The sequence below is a fragment of the Vicugna pacos genome, chromosome 5 (assembly GCF_048564905.1).
Source record: "Vicugna pacos chromosome 5, VicPac4, whole genome shotgun sequence".
Classification (NCBI taxonomy): domain Eukaryota; kingdom Metazoa; phylum Chordata; class Mammalia; order Artiodactyla; family Camelidae; genus Vicugna; species Vicugna pacos.
The window spans coordinates 30136428-30159457 of NC_132991.1; the positions used below are offsets into that span (position 1 = coordinate 30136428).

General features: G+C 38.1%; 1 protein-coding gene and 1 long non-coding RNA gene across 3 annotated transcripts in view; one reads left to right on the forward strand and one right to left on the reverse strand.

The window, feature by feature from the left end:
• ARL6IP6 (ARF like GTPase 6 interacting protein 6) overlaps positions 1–4778 on the forward strand; it is a 35862-nt gene extending 31084 nt beyond the window's left edge. For both annotated transcript variants that reach the window (XR_012072584.1, XM_006196168.4), the window contains one exon: positions 3387–4778. Coding sequence is in view for 1 of the 2 variants with exons in the window: in XM_006196168.4 (XP_006196230.3) it covers positions 3387–3480 (94 nt within the window). In the remaining variant the exon portion in view is untranslated. The remainder of the gene's footprint in view (positions 1–3386) is intronic.
• A 14862-nt stretch (positions 4779–19640) lies between these two features.
• Positions 19641–23030, reverse strand: part of LOC140696595 (uncharacterized) — a 33842-nt gene continuing 30452 nt past the window's right edge. The window contains exon 3 of the long non-coding RNA XR_012073090.1: positions 19641–19859. This is a non-coding gene — a long non-coding RNA (uncharacterized lncRNA). The remainder of the gene's footprint in view (positions 19860–23030) is intronic.

Consider the following 23030-nt stretch of genomic DNA (forward strand, 5'->3'; position numbering starts at 1 on the left):
TCACTCCTAGGGTTTTCCAAGAGAAATGAGTCCAGATGCCTACGACCCACCAGAGATGTGTACGTAGTGTCATGTTTCTAGTATCTCTATTTATATGAGCATCAAGTTGGAAACAACCAAAATGCCCAGTAGTGGAATGGATGAATAAATTTGTATTTTTATACAACGAAGTACTAAACTGCAATATGGAAGAGCACACTAGTGCTACATACAACAACAGGGATGAATTTCACAGATACTACTGAGTGAAAGAATACAGGCACAGAAGAATATATGCTGTGTTATGCCATGTAGGTGTAGTTTCTACAGCAGGTGAAACCAGTCCTCATGATAGCAGACAGTATGGTGGTTATCTAAGGATTTGGGGGAGGGAAGGTAGATATTGACAGGGAAGAGGAACAAAGGAGCTTTCTGCAGTGCTAGAAATGTTCTATTTATGACCTGGATGGTAGCAGGTACATTAAGGGTGTGTACCATGATAAAGATTCATTGATCTGTATACTATGTTAAGCATTTACACTTTACTGTTTATACTTTGAAAAGTAAAATGCATATATTTAAAGAGAGATTGAGTAAAATAGGCACCATAGTCATTATTTTTCAATTCAAAACACGTTTTCTACAAGAAACAAAAAGTTTGACAAAGGGGAATCAAGATACCCTCAGTTTTTTTATAGCACTTCAGAGATCACAAGGTAAGAGTCTTAGGAGGGAAAATCTGCCAGGGGTTCTCCGTATCTTTCTTAGGGAGGAAAATCATAGTGGGTATTTAAAAAGGAGCTTTAAGGCAAGTGATTCCACAAGGATTTTTAGTCCCTTGCCTGGCAGTACACGTGTGACAACCGCTACAGTGTTCCTAGTGGGAGTATAGTACATTTGAGATTGTAGAAAGACCAAGCATTTCTTCATTGCCACTAAAATTCTTTGTTTTGCCTGATTTCTAAGGGTCACTGAGCAGTTTGAGCTTGTATATCTCAGTAAAATTCAATCTTACCAACATTGTAGTTATAATTTTTTAAAGTTTAGTAAGTTGTACTTTGGGTTTTTTTTCTGTTTTATGGGAGTGTGGGGTCACAAACTAGTAAAAGAGAGCACTTAACTCCTGTCCATGATTAGCTATATTAGTATGAATTTAAATATTCTTTAGTCAGTAGTTTTTTGGTTTTGTTTTTTTTTTTACAAGGAATGATAATGCTGATAAATTTAAAAATTAATTCCTGTTAACTAATAAATAAATTTGGGGGGAAATTAAAGGGTCAAAGCATTTAGTGTATCTATTTCACCATATAGTTGGTAATACAGCTAGGTAGATTAACCCTCAATGGCACATGAGAATCATCTTTTTTCTTTTCTTCCTTTGGCTATGTGAATTTTATTCGGGAGCTCATAATCAAGTAGAAAATTGTCCAGAATCCCCATATTTTTTTTAAGCCTTGTAAGTAGTCATGGAGGTAACTCTTAACAGTGGCGGTTAACAGGAAAAGCTACTTGTTTGGAGGGATAAGAACTTAGGCCAAAGTGGGTGGTTGACAAGGATTAACATTAGGGGACATGGAGCACAGAGCTTTTGCTACCCTCCATCCCCCAGAATGCTTCTCATTTTCATTGGTTCTTGGGAGGCAGCGGGCACTAGGGGCAAACGAGGTTTTATCATCATAAATACTTGGGCTTGAATCTTCATACTGCTTCTTGTTTGATGTGAGTTTTGGAGAAATTACTTTTCTTATAAGCCACAGTAAGATTATGTGTAAAGTGGAACTGATATAATCTACTTCCTGTGTTTGTGTGGCAATTAACTAAAATCATGCGTATAAAGCACTAGCACAGAACAGGCATCAGAGGCATTATACTTCCTAGACCAGCACCCTGTTTTCCTGTATCAATTCTAGGTCTTATCTGAGCAAATATGATTTCACAGATTTTCTTAACTAATACGTCTCTTTAAAAAATGTGTTTTTGAAAATAATTATGACAGAGACATCGTGCTGTACACCAGAAATTGACACATTGTAACTATCTGTACTTCAATTTATAAAAAATTTTTAAATAAATTAAAATTTAAAAATAAAATAATTATTTTCTTTTCAGTATAAGGGAATATGCTGAACACATCACTAAGGTTGATTTATGTATTACACTGTTGTGTCTTTTATTGATAAGTTAACAAACTAGAAAAATTCATTATTTTCACTTTTTGTTGAGACAATAAAGAGAAGCATCTTAAACTAGTCCCAGGTGAGTAAGATTGGAGAGAATAACTCCCATGGAACAGAACACGGGGCCAGCAGGAAGCATCAGGGTCTTCTGTAGTCTTGGGTGAAGGTAGAGGGGCTGTATCTTCTTTACCCTCTGCCACTGATCTTACAGGAATAGAAGCATTATAATGAAGTGCTCTTCAAATGTAAATTCTGATCTCAAGACTTCCCTAGCTTTGATCTGTGCTTAGGAAGGAAGACAGGAGCCTGATGACCCTCTCAATCCAGGGCATAGACTTTGGGCTCTCACTGCTGCCAGCATGGTGCCTTTCTCTGTGTCCTCTGTTTGGATTGCTCCAGTGATAAGATTCTATTTTGCTGCTCACGCCAATTGGACACTACTGTCTTCTTTTTAGCATGACTCATCCTTACCAACATAAGCCAAGAGTATTACTGCAATATAGTTAGTAAAGAAAATGTAGTAAAGTAAAATTGCTGCAAGATAGAGGGAACAAATGTCAGGGAAAATCTGTACACATAAGCTAGTTGGCACTAATCATATGACAATGTCTGTGCTGATATTTAGGAACTCACTGAAAGCCACTTCGGTTAAGTAACCAGTTAGGTTGAGATCTGAAATACTTATGAAAGACATAATCTGATTTTATAAAAGACATGACTCTCATATGGAGAAGTGCTGTTTTTAGTGCCCAAAGGAAAAGTAGAATTCCTTTAATCTAAACAATGGTACAAACAGGACAGTGACTTGAAATAATATGTATTTTAAGTAAATAAGAACAAGAAAGTAAGGAAACACAATGCTAATTAATGAAAGAACATGCTTGTTAATTTAATAAGATTTTAAACCTTAGAATTAGGTTATGGTACACATATGTGACTGAAGCACAGTGAAGAAGTTAATAGGGATCCAACTGAGCAACTTTGCTCTAAGTAATGACACTAAAAAATTATATTTGATAAACAGGACAGTTTTTGACTGAGAGCTTAGGATCTGTTACTAGTCCTGCAGATAGATTTCCAGTATTCCTTTTTAACTTGTGTATTAATGTGTAAAAAACATTTGGGAAACATGTTTCCAAATTGTTAGCATTTTCAATAAAAACTGATGATGTTTTTGTTTTACCAAAGTAACATTTTTCCTTTTTCATTTGTTTCTTTTTTCCCCTCTAGAAAAATGACCGGACATTCTTTCCACATGGGCTATAGCATGGCAATTTTGAATGGCATTGTAGCTGCTCTTACTGTAGCGTGGTGCCTCATGTAAACCCACACTGAAGCAATATTCTTGACAAAACTTAGTCTTGATTGCTTTGTAGTAACAGGGAAGATCATTGCCTACTCAGAAGACCAAGAAACCTGCTGTTCATTATATGGTTCAGATACCTGTCATGATGATGATTCATTATGGAGGACTTTTTGAGCATCCTTCTAGAGCCTAGGCATTGGGAATATCTGAATATTAAGATTCAAGTAATTCTTAAAAGTGTAAGATGTTTACCTCATCTTTTTACTTTTGTGTGTGTTGTCCTTTTTGAGTTGTAGAAAACATTTTAGTAGAACTCAAACTCTAAAACTTGAATACAGGACAATGCTTGCCTTCCCATGTATATGTATACTACATTTTTGCTGAGAAATACTGAAAGTATTGTTTAATTGAGATAGAAATATTTCTTATTTATTCATTGTATTAGGAAAGCAAACAATGCCTATTTGACATTTTATAGAAACTCCTTTTAAATCAGAATATTTAGTTTTTGATATAGAATCAATAGAAGGTGCATTTATATTTTTAATGGGGCATAATTCCTTGTGTTTTTTTTACATATTTTCCTACTATATATTGAATTTGTATGTTTTTAAAATTGTTACATCTAGACAAATGTAAATGTTATTTTTAGCTGGTACAAACAATATCATTTTTAGTTAAGTATTTTGTCTTTTAAGAAAAGCACATTGGCCCAAGTTTAAAACTAAGTAAACTTATTTTTAATAAAAAAAGACTGAAAAAAGTTTAGTTACTTAAGCTATGAAAATATTGAGAAATTTGAAGCTGTTCACTTTCCATTTTCACAATTCCAAGTATTTATCTTGGTGTATATATGGTTAATTCAACAGACTAATATTTTGCTTTTAATTAATAGAAACCTTAAATTTCTATATTCAGAAATGCTTGAACTAGTTTGTTTTTATCTCTAAAATTTAGTCACCAAAATAGAAAAGGTATTTTGATACAATATGTGTACATGCATAATTTTTTCATATACAGTTCTGTAATTTTCCTGTTTAAATTTTCTGTAACTGCTGTTTTGTTATTAGTTTCATTGTAATTAAGCCTTAATACTTCCCATTTCCCTTCTAAATATCTGTTTAGAATAGTCACTTCAGTTTTAGAAAGATGGACTATTTAAAATACTTTTTCCTGGTGATAGAAAAACCTACATTATGTTAGCATTGTGTAGCCAAACTGCTTATTCAGGCCAAATGAGAAATGAATATGTGCAGTGTGTTCCTGTTATCTACTAAGTGTTGTTACTGAGTAAATGATTTAATGATGTTTCTAAAGGTCTTAATTTTTTTACTGTTCAAAAGCCTTTCCTCGGAAATACCAAATGCTGCTCCAGTTTAAATTATCTGAAGTGTTGAGATTAATATAGGAGGGGTTGTGTATGTAAGATATATACATATATATATATATATACAAATCCCGTAGCTTAAGTATTCCTTCTAGAGTAGTTGTAATGAATATGTTTTCACTCCTTGGCTTTCTCCTCTCCACCTCCTCCTTTCCCCCTAACCTTGGCTATAAAGGGTGCTTCTATTGCAAAGGAAGGTGCAAGTATCAAAATCAGTTTTTCTTCTCTGTACCCCCACCAAGCCCCACCTACCTACCTGGTGTCAAATTTGGATAGTTTCTTCCAGATCTTTGTGTTTTATGACTAAGAAAAATATAGGAGACCCTTCGTATGTAAATATCTGTAAGATATTATGAATACATAATATACATATAAATATATGATACTTCTGAAACTCTTTCTTTTGGTCTAGTACTTTTCTTTCTTGGGAAATAACTCTCCTCTCTCCAGTCTAACATAGGGTCCAAATATAAACTATCCTACTTCTTAGCAGAGTGATTGACAAAGGATAGGTGCCTAACCAAAGATGGGCTCATCTTAGTTTCTCATCTTGCCTGACCACAGTGATTGCAGCAGGAAGAGACATGACTTAAACTAGGCTAGTGTCTTCCCAAGATTTTTCAAGTTGAAATTAAGATAAATGAAGCTGGGAAGATACAAGCCCAGGAACTGCTGGCAGCCAGGGTTCAGACAACTCAGTAGAAAGGAGTAAGGTTGACATGGATACTGCTAGCGACATTCCTCTAGTCCCTGAAGCCCAGAGGTGACCCTGTCATTCTTGAAATTTGGTTATATGAACCAATAAGTCCTCCTTCGGCTTTGGTGTTCATATTGATTTTGGTTATTTCCAATAAAAGGAGTCAAGATGAGTTTGCCTAGCAGCTGGAATCCATCTCTTTGTTATGATACTGACTCAGAATTATCTCATCTATGTGTAGCTTAACAACAAACACATTTTTCAGAGTTTTGAAAGTTCAAGAACAGGGTGCCAGCATGGTTGGGTTCTAGTGAAGACCCTTTTCCTGGTTTACAGATAGCTGTCCTCTCGTAGTATCCTCAGTTGGTGGGGAGAGATCTTAGAGGGATACTAATCCCAGCATGGGGGGCTTCACCATCATGACCTAATTACCTTCCAAAGGCCCCATCTCTTCAAATACTATTACATTAGGGGTTAGAATTTCAACAAATGAATTTGGTGGGGCCTGGGGGCACAGACATGCAGACAGTAACAATATCCAATACCCAAAATGAGTTCTTTGAAAAGATAGACTTCTGGTAAAACAGATCTTAAAAGAGATTTTCCATTTCTGCCCATTTTCTTGATTATATCAGGGCCCTGTGTTGTAAGCAACAGCTACCATCTGACTACAGGAAAAGGAATTTATTGGAAGGATATACAGTGACTCTCTGAAGTGCTAGGCAGGAATCAAGAAAGCACTAAAGGTCAAGGAGGAAGAAGCAAAGGAGCAAAGGGACTGTGGGCTAGCAGGAACAGCCTGGTCAGGATGATATCACTAATCCTTCCTGTCGTTCTTGCAAGATCAGGTAAAGGTGTAGAGTCCTTGGAGAGATTGCCCAGCTGGCCAAGATTTGGTCATGTGCCTGCTCCTTTTGGCTTCTGTAATTGAAAGCAGCATCTGCAGTTCCTTCGGGCTGGGTGACTGGATATCAAGCAACCAAAAAATATATTCACTACAGTTCATTCTTGGCTGTTCGGTTTTACACATATACTGTTTCTTTCATACCGAGACTTCCAAGAGTAATTCATGCCTAACAATGCAGCTGTTTTTTACTATGTCCAAGGCCAGGACTTGGTTATATTCATTCTTCTAGTTTTACCACATTCTCTAATTGATACTCTACAAAATTACACTAAATAGTCATTTTAATAAAAATAACAGGAAAGAGATGGAAATTTGTTAAAATATATGTTATAGATGACAGCAAGAACATACAGGTAGAAATTACTATCTTATTTAAGCTCCTGGTCATGAGCCCTTCCTTCCTTTTCATCTGTTCTTTCATCTTTGTTTTGGCTATTGCCTTGGCAAAGTATGTTTCTTCCCTTATAGAGTGACTAAATTTATTTCTGACAGGTCTAAACTCTTGTTGGTTCTCTGCTACCATGTGTGGTAGTGCAAGAACACACTCCAGAGAATCTTCAGGTTTCCCTCTATAGTCTTCCCTGCTCGTATTGTGTGGCAGCAATTGTATTATAAGGGTAAAACAGCCCAACTAACTTAGAAACCTTTTGTGTGTGTGTAGCATAAAGAACCTAAAAATCATGTGACGGTTTGAACTTCCAATTCTGAACTAATTTTTTTTTGAGCTCCTTCCTTAAGTATGAAAATCTTTAAAAAAAAACAGCAGAATTTTAAAAAAAAAAACAGCAGAAAAATACCATATGAGATCACTCATATGTGGAATCTAAAAAACAAAAACAAGCAAACAAACAAAAACAAAGCATAAATACAGAACAGAAATAGACTCATGGACAGAGAATACAGACTTGTGGTTACCAGGGGGGTAGAGGGTGGGAAGGGATAGACTGGGATTTCAAAATTGTAGAATAGATAAACAAGATTATACTGTATAGCACAGGGAAATACACACAAAATGTTATGATAACTCACAGAGAAAAAAATGTGACAATGAGTGTGTATATGTCCATGAATGACTGAAAAATTGTGCTGAACACTGGAATTTGACACAACATTGTAAAATGATTATAAATCAATAAAAAATGTTAAAAAAAAAACACTAGTTAACAGAACAAAAAAAAAAAAAAAAGAAATAAAAAAACCCCCAGCAGAATCCAGCATTAGAGAAACAAAAGGCAAAAGATTTCTGAGTGTATAATTGGGTGTAATAGTGAAAGACCTCAGTTCTTGGACCTGTGTAATGTAGGAATAGGAGAAACAGCATCAAAGTCAGTTGTTTGATAAAAACACAGAGTACATCCTGAAAAAAATCCCACTTTAAATCTCAACTGGCTTAATTCATAACTAAGTCCTCAGATTATTCCAGTGTTCTGGAAATAGCAGCTGATAAGAGACAGGTTAACAAAACAAGAATTAAGTACATTGACCTCTTTGGTGTAGTAAATTTTTTGGCCAGAGCAGTGTTGTATGGGAATTCACGATAATGTGCAAACTATTCAGTAAATCCATAACTGGTGGTGCTGCCAGAGGTATAGACCAGAAGCGCAAATCTAAAACCATGATGTGTCTACCAATGAGGACAAAACTGCTGAAATGCTACCCCTTCTAATGCAATTAGTTGGCTACCAGATATGATAACCATAAGAGAGACTCTTGGTGAAAGGGGGATAGAGGGTGAACATGGGGAGGAATTACAGGAAAGTCTCTGAAAGCTCAGTTCTACCTGTGGACTCCATCCTGGCCATCCTGGCACCTTGTTTATCCTCCCATTAACCTGGCTTGACAGAAGGAGACATTTACAGGATACATTATCTTGTCTACTGATTATTCAGAGCCCCTTTCACAATGAAGGCTTTGCTGTGATCATTAAGATAGCTCAGCAATATCCTCACATGCTGGATCCATTTTAAGAGACCCATCTACATACCCCTTCCCAACCATTCTTAAGTTGGCACTAATCTTTTCTAAGTCCCTGGCAATCGATGCAAACTGCGAGTTCAGTCTCCATGAATATGCATAACACGACACGGGGTGTGCCTCCACGCCCAGGCCTGGGCCTGGGGGGGCACCCCATCTCAAAGTTACCCCCAGGCCTTGTCATTGATTGATTGATTGATTGATTAACTCAGTTTCCCTGAGCTCTGGTTGATTGAAAGCTCAGGTTTCTTGTGTTCTGGGTTTTTCCTTTCCCCTTCCTCTCCCTTTGCCCAATGATCATTTCTATTTAAGCTACCTAAGATTCCCCCTTCTAGTCATAGGACCTCAAATCTTGGGGACGTAGGGAGCGCGGACCACTCTAGCTACTTCCTGCTGATCTGGGGCAATGATGGAGCTCATTGGGGTCCCAGACTATCTGGCTATCCTTGGGCAGGATGTGAGCGAAGGTCAGTTTCAGAAAGCAGATACTGGAGTATTAGTCCAGTGAACTAAAGGATGAGTAAAAAGAGGGACCCTAATATCAAGAGACATTTTAAATTAGTATTGAAACAGTTTGGTGGGAGCCCTAAAAGAGAAAAGATTTTAACCAGGAGACATTTAAGAGGTTTGTCTAACAGAGGCCCATAGTCCCCTAGGGTGATGGAAGAGTCTCACCGGAGTGTTGCTTGGAAGGCAGTCACAGATCACTAAGAGGTTCACAAGAATATGTGGCTCCCATCAGTGAACCAGATCTCATCAGGGTTTTCCAGGGGTTGGTTGGTGAAATCTGTTCTAGCTCCTAGAGAAATGAATCAGTCTCCTGACATAGGTGATGGTAATAGTATAGCAGGATTGAGTGTCCCACAAATGCAGACAGGGATGTCTGGGTTACCCAGTAATAATGCCTGATATTTAAGAAGCTGAGCATCTGAGAGCCAGAAATGTCCCTCGCCTTTTAAAAGGTTAGAAACTTGATGGTTAGCGTATGCTTGTATAGGGGTTCCCAGAGTTAGCTTAGAAGCTTAGAAGCTCCCAACACTCTTTGGCAGGAAGGCCAGCCTCAAGCAGTGGGATCTAGCTGCTTGGAGAGGTATCCTATAGGCTGTTGGGTAGGACCCAGCCGTTGGGTGAGGATCCCCAAGGCTATTCCTCCTCTCTCATGAACATATAACTGGAAGGGCCTTGTGGGATCTGGAAGCCCCAAGGCCGGGGATCTTACTAGGAGATTTTTTAATTCTTCCATTGCTTCCTTTTGGGAAGGATCTCACTGGAGGGGTACTGAGTCATCCTTACCCTGTAAGCTGTCATTTAGAGGTTGGGCTATGGACCCATAGTTAGGGATCCAAAGCCTACAGGAACCTGTTAGTCAGAAATGCCCTGAGCTGTTTTCCAGTAGTGGGATTAGGGAGTGGTAAGATTCCCTGACTTTGTTCAGGGGAAAGGCTTACAGTTTCCAGGAGTCAGAACAACTCCTAGATAAGTGACCTCTTGTTTGACCATTTTGGCCTTGGACCTGGAAACTTGATATCCCCGCTCGGCCAAGAAGTGAAGACTTTGGATTGTATGTTGGATGGCCTGTTCTCGAGTAAGGGAGCAGATAAGTAAGTTGTATATTGTTTTCGATTAGGGAACCAGGTGGGATCCTTGAGGGAGATGACAACCAGAGCAGCTGTCTTTGCTCATCCTGGGATACCTTGATCCCAGACAACAGGATTAATTTTATTCTCCCAGGCCTCTGGGTCCGGAGGTTTTTCTCCTTCCCCAGAGAGCAACAAGAGTTGTAAAGAGGTGAAAGTTTGGGGACTTTCTCCCAGGATAACTCAGGTTCCCAACCTGTAAAGAAGATCTCAGCCTAAAGCCGGGCTACGACATGCTGGCATGCATAAGAAAGAATGTGCAAATGCACATTCATCCCATAAACAGCAAAAGGGATGAGTAAATAATCTTAAGGTCGGTTTACCTGTGACTCCCATGACGGTACAGAATCTAGAAGAAAAGAGTCTGGAGAAGGAAGTTAGGACAGAGTAGGTGGTCCCAGTATCCAAAACAGAGTGATTGTCCTACCTGCCACATCCATTTGTACCTGTGGCTCCAACCCAGTGATGAAGATCTCTTGCATTGTGGCTGACTGGAGGGGGCTTCTTTAGTCCCGGACAACCATTTGCAGGTCGCAGGCCAGTTATTCCCCATGGGCCATTTGGCTCGAAGGACAGAGGGCCACCCAATGACCTTGCTTGTTAAACTAAAAACAGGCAGATCTTGAAAGTTTGTCCTTACAGGGACACTTCTTGGCCCACTGACCAGGTCAGCGGCAGATGGTGTACTGACCATCAGGCTTGTCTTAGGCCGCTGGGAGCCAAGGACATAAGGATGGTGGCTGCCCTTGAAGGGCTATAATCACCTGGGCTTGCCTGGCCTCTTTCCTTCTTTCCTTCTCCTGAGCTTGGCCTCTTTTACCTGATCTCAATTAAAAACAAACAAACAAACAAAAACCTGTGGCAGCAATGGTTAGCATTTATCAAGAGTTACTCTGGGTTCCTGGATTGCCTTTCGGAGTTTTTGTCTAATATCGGGGGCAGATTGGGTGAGGAAATTTATCCTTTAAGATGATTTGTGGCCACTGGCCCCTCTCTCCTCCTCTTTGGAGACGGCCCGCACTGTGTCTATGGACTGTGTACCTACTTTTACTCTAATCTGAGCACCCAACCCCCACACCTCCATGGCCTTTCTCTTGCCTTTTCAATGTATCACTAAATAAATCTACTTTTACTCAAACAAAAAAAAAAACCAAAAAGCAAAAAAGATGGTTTGTCCCTCATATGAGCTGAGGACTAAGTTAGACAGGCCTGAGGGTACATGTACACCTATATAATATACATATTTTATATTGTGAGTGAAAAATACTGCAAACCCTATCAGTAAACAAAGAATGCTGAAGCCATCAAGTCATCAGTGGCTGCTGCCATCCCCCAGTGAAGAGAAGCCTGCAGCCCAGCCTCTGCAGCCACTCACAATGGTGCACTCTGAGCAGACTCAGAATAAGAAAGGACAAGATACTGGCCCTAGATAGCTAGAGGCTGGTCAAAGGAATGAATTCAATGAGCTCAAATGTTTGCTTCCTCCCATACATAGAGAAGCACTAAATTTTTTAACTTGAGATGCCTGGTTTTCTTTAGAAAACAAGTAATCTTTTATTGTTCCATCTACCTGGTCTTTGTTGTAAAGCTCCTACATATCCTAGCTCCTCCCCTGCCTCTTCGGAGCAGTCCCTCAGAGCAATCACAGGCAGTCATCCCGGCTGAAGTTCTTTCACCAAATAAAACATAACTCTCAACTAAGTATGTATATACAGTATATTATATGTGTATACAAAATATATATGTATATATACACACATAATATACATATATATACATATCCATAGACAGACATGAGTACATACAATACATATATACATATTAAATATGTGTATATATTATAAATTGGTACATACACATATATATTATATAATATACATATTATACACACACACACACACACACACACACACACACACACATACATACATACATACATACATACATACCCAAATGCAGACCTGCATATTTAAGAGCAATTGGAAGACAGACAAATGATACAGGTGCACATTCAAACCCAGACCAGTGTATGGATGTTCCCCTGATTAACAGACACATGATATGGGTGCACTTCACCTCCACCTCAGGCCTGTGTATGGAGAAGCACTCGTTCCCATAGACACATGATAAGTGTGCACACGACACATGCCTGGGTCTGGGTAGAGACACAACCAGGGATGCACCTCCACCCCCAGGCCTGGGTCTGGAGGGGCACCCTGTCTTGTAGGGACATGACATGGGGTGTGCCTCTACCCCCAGGCATGGGATTGGAGGCACACCCTGTCTCCTAGACACGTGACATGGGGTGTGCCTTCAGAGGTCTGTATATTGATATGTGTATATATAATATGTATATTACATTATATATTTATATATACATTTATAACAGTATATATACACACATAATATGTATATTATATATTTATATTCATATATCTTACAGTGTATAGATATGTATATATAATATGTATATTATATATACTCATCTGTATATGGGTATGTATATATAATATGTATATTATATAATGTGTATATATACATATAATAGACTATATACATATATAATATGTATATTATATGGATGTACATTCATACACAGGTCTGGGTATGGATTTGTATATATATAATATATATATACATGTACAATATAATATATACATATATAACATGTATTTTAGATATATATATTTTTTAATATATATATATCTCCATACAGATTTCAGTGTATGGATAAGTATATATAATATGTATATTATATATATGTATATTATATATACACCTCTGTGTATGGTTATGTATATATACATATATAATATGTATATTATATAGGCACACATCTCTACACAGACCTAAGCATGAATGTGTACCCGTATAATGTGTCTGTTTTATGGGTGCACATCCCTGTATTATGTTTCTATTATACAGGTGCACATCCATACACAAGTCTGTGTTTGTATTTGTGTGTATATATATATGTATATTATATACACACACACACATATACACACCAATATATAATTATATACATATTAATATATTGATATGTATATATATATGTATATTATATATACACATATCTGTGTATGGATTTGTATATGCTTAATATGCATACTATATAATATGTACACATAAAAATATATACATATATATACATATATAATAGAACAGAACTGTGTATGGACATGTAGCCATATAATGTGTATATTATATGGTTGCACATCCATACACAGACTTGTGTATGGATGTGTACCTATCATGTACATTATATAGGTATATATCCAATATACATATTATATGTGTGTATATCCATACAGAGGTCTGTGTGGATATGTATATATTTACTATGTATATTACATAATATGTATATATACTTATATTTATATATATCACATGTATATTATATGGGTGTATGTCCATACACAGGCCTGTGTATGGATGGGCTCCTGTATAATGTGTGCCATGCTGTGTGACCAACATAGGAATGGAATATGCTATCTTATGATCTTTAATGTAATGTGGTCTTTGCAGTCAAAAATTCCCCTGGGATATCCTTCTTTACATTGTTTTCTCACAATGTATAGACTGATGGTTTTCCTTTTTATATTTGGTTACAGTCTGCTTTTAGCTGTGTGACCCTTCAGTCAACTTATGTCCCAGCCTATTAATTTCCTACGGCTGCTGTAACAATTACCACAATTTTATAGATTAAGGTAACAGAAATTTCTTTTCTTATAGTTCTGGAGGCCTGAAGTCCAAAATCAAGGTCCCGGCATGGCCACAATCTCTAGTCTCATGGGGAGAACTGTTCCTTGACTCCAGCTTCTTATGATTCCTGGCATTCTTTGGCTTGTAAATGTATCATCACTCCAATCTCTTCTCCTCTATGTGTCCTTTATTGTCTCTTGTGAGGACATTTTAATTGGATTTAGAGCCCACCCTAACCCAGTATGATCTCATCTCAATCCTTACCACCCGCAAAGACACTACTTCCAAATAAGGTGACATTCAGAGGTTCCAGGTGGCCCTGAATTTGGAGCGAGGTGGCATTATTTAACCCACTATACTTGGCTTCAGTAGGACTGAGATATCTCACACGTATTTTGGTCGTTTGCATTTTGGAGAAGTATATCTGTGTGACAGAGAGAGGACCTGAAACTGTGCCCAGGTGTTCTGGATGTGTCTAATGTTGTCCTTTGCTTTCTTGCTCCTGCCTCTGTGTTTGCTTTGCCTGTTACAAATATTTTGCAAACATAACTGGTTAGAGGGTCTCGTGAGTGCTTTCAGTGTTCTTACCAAGTATAAATTGTTGCAATTTTGTGTTTATCACTTTTGGTTCTTTATTTTCCAAAGAAGTCACCTTTATTTTGAATCTTTCCTACTTTGTTAGAAAAAGCTTTTGATTGTGGATTGTGAAATTTATCACTAATCCTGAGGAGCCTTGTGGCATTCAGCAAATCATTTGAACCTCAGATTCCTGAGCTAAGTAATTTATATGAGCCTAGATGATCTTTGAGGCCCCATCCTGTGTCAGTTTGGGTCCTCTGAGATGCAGATACCAAGAAAGTATTAGGAGTGCAAGGAATTTATTGGAGGAAATGCCTGTGAAAGATGAAGGGGTGAAGGAGTGGGAAGAAGCAGAGTGATACAGCCTGAGCCCTATGAGAGAAAAGAGGGGAAAGGGAGGAGGATTGGGCTGTAAAAACCTCAGACTTCAGCATAGCTCTCACAAAGCCTCAGGGAGTCCCAGAATAAAGGTTGTCCATTAGAAGAGTCCTGCCATGGGCCGGCTTTGTTACCTCTGCTGTGTCTTTAGCTGGGAGCAGCCCAGGAAAAGCAGTGTCTCAGCGTGACCACTTCTGTGAATCCCAAAGTTAACTGGTGGGAATGAGCGAACTACAACTCTTAACGGCAGTTACTTTTTTGAAGGAAGATCTGAATGGCATACCTCCAGGGCTGTCACAATGGCAGCTTCTAAAATTGTGAGCTTATGACTAGTATGGACTGCATGTTTGTGTCCGTCCCCCTCCCCAGTCATACGTTGAAGCTCTAACCACCAATATGATGGTACTAGGAGGTCAGGTCTTTGGGAGGCGATTCGGCTTATATGAGGTCATGGGGGTGTGGCCCCCATGATGGGCTCAGTGTGCCTTTTTAAGAAGAGAAAGAGACCAGAGCTTGTTCTCTCAGTCATGTGAGAATACAAGAAGGTGGTTGTCTGCAAGAGGAAGAGGGCCCTCACTGGACACTGAAGTGTCCGGCACCCCAATTGATCTTGGGCTTCCCAGTCTCCAGAACTGTTAAGAAATAAATTTCCATTGTTTAATCCTCCCAGTCAATGGTATGTTGTTATAGCAACTTGAACTAAGACAGTGAGGATTTCTCATTTTCATGAGGGAGAGAGACAGAGACAAGGAAAGAAAATTTCCTCAATTTCAGATCAGTTGGGGGCCACAGGCCAGGTTTACTGGGAAGCCGTGTTGTGAGTGTGCCTGCTTGTTTCAACCTGCTCCTCACCACGTTGTGCAGACTCATTTGCCTTCTCCCTTATGTTCCGTCTGTCCTCTCACCCTGAAACTCTGTCCACCTTCTCCCTTCCTTTCCTTCCACTAGCAATGGGACAGTCCTGTGAGGGCTGGTGGCCATACTCTAGCTTCTCCTTTTGCAAAGGAGTGTTTCTCAAACTTGGCTATACGTTGGAGTCACCTGGGGACCTTCAAAAAATGTCCAGGGCTCAAGGCATGCCTCAGGTCAAGAAAATCAATCTCTGGGGGTAGAATCAGACATAAACGTGTTTTAAGGCTCTTCAGGTGATCCAGTGGGCAGGCAAGGTTGCAAGCACTGCAGCAGAGGATCCTCGCTTCAGGGAGAGCAGCAGCACAGGCTACATTAATAAAAACACAACAGTGGCAGTATTGCCTTTACAAAAAGAGGTTGGGTCTTTCAATATGGAAATGGTTAACCAATTTATGGAATATCCTTACAATGGATATGACTCCAACTCTCAAAGAGTAAACTGGATATATACTTACATACCTGGGGAGATTATTTATGATAAGGCTGTTAGGTGTTTGTAGTTTTTTCAGTTTAAACGTATTTATTTAACAAATGGTATGTGTGTGTATAAGCATATTAAAAATTTTTAAGAATTCATACAAAAACTGATTATCAGTGGAGAGTGAGGAGAAGAAGGAGTCTTCCATAGTTTTATATAACTTTTTTTTTCAAACAACAGTAGGATTTAAAGTGACTGGAGGCATGGGGTTTTCTGGTATTTTTGACATTTAAAAGGTATCTATAAAAGAAAGAAGTCTGTTTCTTCAAGAAATTGAGAAATAATTTCAAGATGTTTTAACAGGACTGCCAATAAATCAAAGATGTTTTCCTGGCTCCCCAGTAAAAAATAAGCTGGAAAAAATATATATATATATAATTTAATAGCCCTTATCCTTTCCAGGTAGCCCTGCTTTGTTTAGAAATAGCAAAAGTCTCTTGAAAAGACACTGTAATGTACAGAGCTACAGTAATCAAAACAGTGTGTGGTGCCTACGGCTTGGCTTCACTCTACCACTTTTGCCTAAAATTCTTGACCGATGTGAACTTTGATGTTTGTGGATTAAATAATGACTCAACGCTATCACTCTAAATTTTACACTTCATGGTACAGTTATATTACTATAAAACCATAAGAGACTGAACTCAATCTTAACTGACTCCAGTGTGTATTCTAAAAATGTGCATTGAAAAACTATTTGTTTAATGGTGCTTATAAAGAATGTAAGCCCTAAAGAATAAAGGATAGTCCTAAAATAATTAAATTACCTGCTTGAAGAAATTAATTACATAGAATTTAACGCTTAATTCTTTACAGACGTTTTCATATTTGTGAATGTTTTCTTCCCAGCTAAACTGTAAAAGCTTGTATACGTACAAAGCTTAACTTTAAGGGCCATGTTTTATACATCTTTGTATCCTTCATAATTCTAAGAGCTGTGTTAGATAGACAACATAACATATAAGTGCTTTTGACTGATTTTCGCATATCACCTTACCATCTACGTCTTTACTAATGAATGAATGTGGAGGAAAATTTAGTTTATCAAGGATTCCAGTTAGTTAAGTTCTAATAATTGATTAACTTTCTTTTGAAATTGTTGCCTAGCTTTATATTTGATTGTCTGACTTTTTATCATTTTGACTTAATGACTAGCTTAGGCTGCTCATAAAAGTAATGACCCATTTGTTTACTTAATTCATCTCAGTAATTGATACAGTTCATTGAATCCAGTGGTGCAGATGGTGGGGTTGATACTGAAAGTAAGTGTGTAGGGCACAGGGAACTATATTCAGTACTATATAGCCTATAAAGAAAAAGAATATGAAAATGAATATATATATGTATATGTATGACTGAAACATTATGCTGTGCACCAGAAATTAACACAATGCTGTAAACTGGCAATACTTTAATAAAAAAAAGAAAAAGAAAAAATAAAAAGAAGAAAGTAAATGTAGCTGAAATATGTATGACAGTTATTTAAGAGACTTGTTTGTCTGCTGCAGTGTTGTGACCCCCAGAATAAAAGTCTTCTGGGAGCCCTCTCGGTGGCCGGAGATACCCAAACAGGAATGGCCTGGGTACTCTATGCTCATTTCAACCATAGTTGTTCATCTCTTTCACTTACTGAGATTCCCTCTTATGTGTTGTTTGAACAAAAGCCTTTTAGACTGAAAATGAATTTTGAAATGAATTTATGCAATTTTATCAATTGCAAAACTGTGACCAAAATCTTCCTAGTTTTCAATTACATCATCATTTCACTCATTAACCTATTTATTTGTTCATTTATTTAACAATTATTTATTGAGCACATATATGTGCTAAATACTAATTTAGACTCTGAAGAGATGCCCCTGTCCTCAAGAGCACTGACAGCTAGCTATTCAGGATGCAATCATTTGTGTCTAGTGAAAGAAAATAAAAAGACAGTTTGCAAAGTTTCTGTCTCATGCTGTTTTCCCAGCTTATATAGTTTTCTTTTCCCTTGTTCTCAAGATAACCAAGTAAGTGAGAATAATTAATTTTGGACAAGTTTGCAGTCATAATAAACTGCAAAATATGACTGCTATTCAGAATTTGGCTAAGAGGTCAAAGAATGTCACTCTGTGAAACTGAAGTTGACCTCTGACTCTGTCTTCCCCAATTACCCTAAAACTAGCAGCTCCTGAGACAGGGCACGTAGGTTCCAGAAGGTGCCTGCTAGAGATTGTTACAGGGCTTTCTCCCCTCTGGATCCAGTGAGAGCCTTGAGACCAGCACAACACATTCCATGTTGAGGTCTTGGGGAGAGCTGTCCTTAAGGATCCTTGACCTTCCAGGAGAGGGTCAACTGGTCATGGTCCAGGAAATGGAGGAGGAACGGAATGGTGGGATCATCCTCTCCACCTGGAGGTGGAAGAGTGAACAGCAGAGCGGTTTCATCCTGATGCCCTGACAGAGGACTGACAACCTTGTGGCTACGTTACCAGCCCACAGGAACTTCAACCTCTCGTAACCATCCTCACTTAAGGTATCAGCCACACTAAAGTCCCAAGGGCAGATGAAAAAAAATGGCTGCACATCTAACCAGGTTTAACAGTAGAGAGAGATAAACAAATGGAACAGTCTGAAAAGGCCTCTAAAGAAATAGAGATGCTAGAAGAGATTGAGAACAACTTGAACAAAACAGTGATTGGAGTAAGAAGTCAAATTAAGCACATATTAGACTAGGAAAAAAAAATCTGTAACTTCCAAATAAAAAATTCAATATAGGACTTGTAAGGAGAGGACGGCTATTTATATAATTAGGAAAGACTAATATGGCTATATTTTTATTTGAAAAAAATACTATGTGCCTGGCCCAATGCTAAGTGCTGAAGATAAGTGGCAATAAGAAAATCATGGCTTCTTAGCATATGAAATTACCCAGCCCATCAAAACTACCCACCCCCACACCTCATGGCCGCTTTCCCGTCTGAGTGAGATGGATTGCACTCTGTCTATGGAGTGTGTATCTCTCTAATGAACTTGCTTTTACTTAAAAAAAAAAAAAAAAAAAGGAAGAAAGAAAGAAAAAAAAAAAGAAAATCATGGCTTTGCCTTCCTGAAGCCAAGAGACTTGAGAACAACAAAAGGGAAGGCCATTCTGAAAAAGCAACATGATAATGAGGGTGATTAACATTTTAAATAGAATAAAGCTCATAACAACAAAAAAAGGAGATGGATAAGATTGTTCATCTCTCTGAAGTTACCTGGCTGAGATGAACTATAAATATACCACTTATGTTGTCTCATGCTCATTAAAGAACTAGGAAGTCTTCAAAATTCTACTAAGGAGAGTAAAGTGTAAATGATAAAATACAGGCCATGATGCAATTAATTTTATTATAACCAAGGATATGTCATAATAGGAGTGTGGTAGATCCACAGCAGCTAACATTTTTTGAACGTATGTACCTTGGACTGTACGAAGCACTACACTTATTGTCTCATTCAGTCCCTATAAAGCGGCTTCTATGCCTTCCCCATTTGATGCACTGAAAAAACAAAGGGGTAGAGTGGTTATTCATTTGCTCATTCACAAAGCCAGTAAGCACCTGAGTCAGGATTCAAACACAGATTTTACCTACCTGCAGTGAATTCTTTTCTGCTACCATATTCTCCTCTTATCTGGAGTCTTGAGAGTCAAAGATGTGTCCATTCTGTGTCTCTGCTACCGTTCTGGGAGAAGGGTGATCTTCTGATGACCAGTCCCGTTTCTGGAAAAAGAAGTATTTCTTGAGCCTACAAAGCAGTTCAATAAGCAGATTGATGTACTTTGCTGAAATATCCCCTTTGCTTATTCGATTCTCTTCTCTTTAATTCTTGCCTCTCAATCAATACATTGATTTCTGATTTATAATGTGTTTTGCTGAGTGATCTTAGGCTTTGTGACAGACTTTTCTGACATACCTCCCTTTATCAGCCCTTGAATTGGCCTCCTATGAATTTGGTTAATATGATTTTCTCAGACCCAATCATGACTTTCAAAATGCAATTTGTTTATATTTTATTTTTTACCTTCACAGCAATAATAGACACCCTGGGAAACTCAGTCCCAGTGGTTATCTCTTGATTTATCTTCAATAAGGAAGTTATCTTCCACAAGTGGGTACTTTCAGACAAATAGGGCCTATACATTCAGCACTGATACTATAAATGTTCTTTTATAAACAAACATAATAAAGTTAGCATGCACAAGATTATCAGTGAATTATATGAACTCTGCTGAAAACTGCACAGTGGAGACAGATAAGGTTTATTTGCTATCCTCTCAGCTAATAAGTTTAAAATTTGCCTTCCAAATTTGTTCTCTCAAGCCTTATCGAAGTTCAAGAAGAGGAAAGTTTATAGTAAAGGGGGGTGTATACAGTACTTACTAAGGACTTTGTAAATTTGACTCTATTAGATGAATACTATTATTATTCTCATTTTACAGATAAGGAAACGGAAGCACAGAAAGGGTAAGTAGCTTGCCCAAGATCACACAGCTAAAGGAGGCAAAGCTGAGCTTTAAACCCAGACTGCTAGAAGTTCACCACCGTAGTCTTACCTGCTTTCCATTCAGTCAAGAGCAGTCAAACCCTCTAGCTTCTGTCTCCCTCCAGGGAATTCCCTGAATTGTCTCTAGGGAACTTCCCTGTCTCTCTCCAGTTATGCGCAGGAATCTCCTAACTTCCTAAGCATGCACCGTAAAATCTCACTAAATTTTTCTGTGAGTAAACTATTCTATATTCTGTTCCTCAGGTAAAATGAATACAAAAGAAGGTCTCTGTTGCAGAGGAGGGGTTGTGAAAGGTACCAGAATATGCCACCCAAAATATGCCTCTTTGGCATATGGATTATTTTGAGCTAAAGTACATTGAGAACCAGCAGACTTGGAGAAAGTTCTAAAAACAGGGCACAAAGTTTCTTTTGTAAAGGAAATATACATTTATAAATAAGACATCCATTTGTAGAGATGTCTCTCTCTCTCTTACTCTTATGAATGGAGAAGGGTATATTGAAATCTGCACAGCAGACCTTACTAAACAACCCTTGCTTACCATACTTTTCTTGGTCACATTCCTCAAATATGCCTTCACCACCCAGAAGCCCCAAGCACCTTTTCTTTTGTTGTATGTAAATTCAAGCTCCCACTTTGAGTCACTCACAGAATTTGCCATGTACACCTGGGCAATGCACATGTTAATGAACATCTATTGTTTTTCTCTTGTTAATCTATGTTTGGCTAGTCTAATTTACAGGGTCCCAGCTGGTTAAAATTGGTAGAAGAAGAGATTTTTTTTATCCCTAAAGATGAGAGAACAGATATCTGGTGAAGTAAGACATCCTCAGGATCACATAACTAGGCAAGTGCCTGAAGCAGGACTAGAACTGATGACTCATCCATAATTCCACATGCCTAATGGTGTCCACCACTGTGACTTAAGGTTTGGAGCTTTGGGGCTCCCTACCCCAAGAGGTAGAAGTTGTATTTGCAGTTGAAGGGTAGCAGAATACTCACCCCAAAATATGACTTTAGAAGTTCAGGATATTCCACCCCAAAATATACGGCTTTGGTATTTTGATTATTTTGAGCCACAGGCACTTGAAAAACAGCAGCTACAATGAGAGGCTTTCTTTAACTCCCCTTATCTATCTAAAGACAAATCCTCCAAAAGGAATTCAGTGGCCGTGAATCCTCTCCCAAGGAAGTGGTTTCATCAACCAGGTAAGATTAATTTATCACAGGACAGGAGACTAAAAGTTGACACCACATGCAGACCAACTATGTCACAAACTATCACACCTCCTATGTATTCTTATAAGGGTCCATTCATCTTTCTATCTTTTATAAAAATCATTTACTGTCCTCAAAGAGGTCTATATCCTTCATCCCCTTTCCTTATCAAGATGGTACTTAATCCTGAATTCTAAAGGCACCTAGGGGAGTGACTCATTTTTCCTGGGTATCTCTTATGTATACATGTTAATAAGCTGTTAGTTTTTCTCTGGCTAATCTCCTACTCCAGGGGTTTCAGCTAAGAATTCAGCTTAGAAGGGTAGAGGGAAAATTATTTTTCCTCATACATTATCGAGCTCTTCGGAAAATGTCCGATTTCTAATATGATAATGAATGGGAAGCAGCTGTCATTTCTCTTTTATTTAAAAAGTTGAATTTATGGGCACAATATGGGGATTAATATTTATAAAGTACTTTTTGAAAGGAAGAAGCACTATGACCATTCAATAGAGTGTAGATTTATTGGAGAATGAGATTAATCTATCTCTTGTAAATCTCTTTAAGTAGGCAAAATGAATATGACAAAGGATCTGATCCAAAACCCCCAAAAGGTGCTCAGCAGTGCACACTGTCAACCTCATCAGTATTTCAGAAAAGTCTGCAGAGTATCACTCTTTCTGCATGTTCCCTCCCAGTGTAACTTATCACTAATATATAACCTTGGTAAGGCTCACGGGCAGCTACTGCCCACATCCACTTAACTATGCTTTTTAGCAAGATGTCACACTTAAAAAATAGCCCTCCCCCTGCCAAATAATGTAGGTTTTTACTGAAGATTTAATGGGAAATGGAGAAGAGCGTTTAGAATGCATATACCACCGTGATACTTAGTAAAATCTCTATATTACATCTTTGATCTATTCCCAAATGTTCTTTCTAGCTGACAGTATCCTTATGTCCATATTTTAATCTATTCCTCAGCCTCCAAAACCTTATCTGTTTTCTAAAGCCCTTTAGTTCTGTCCATAATTCACTTTGCAAAACAAAGCATGTGCCTAGCCAGCTTTTTCCCCTAAGAAATCAACTCAAGTTCAGGGATTATCTATTGTTAAGTCTGTCCCTGAAGTTTTAGTCCAGTATTCCAGGATGCAAGTCCAGTACTCCA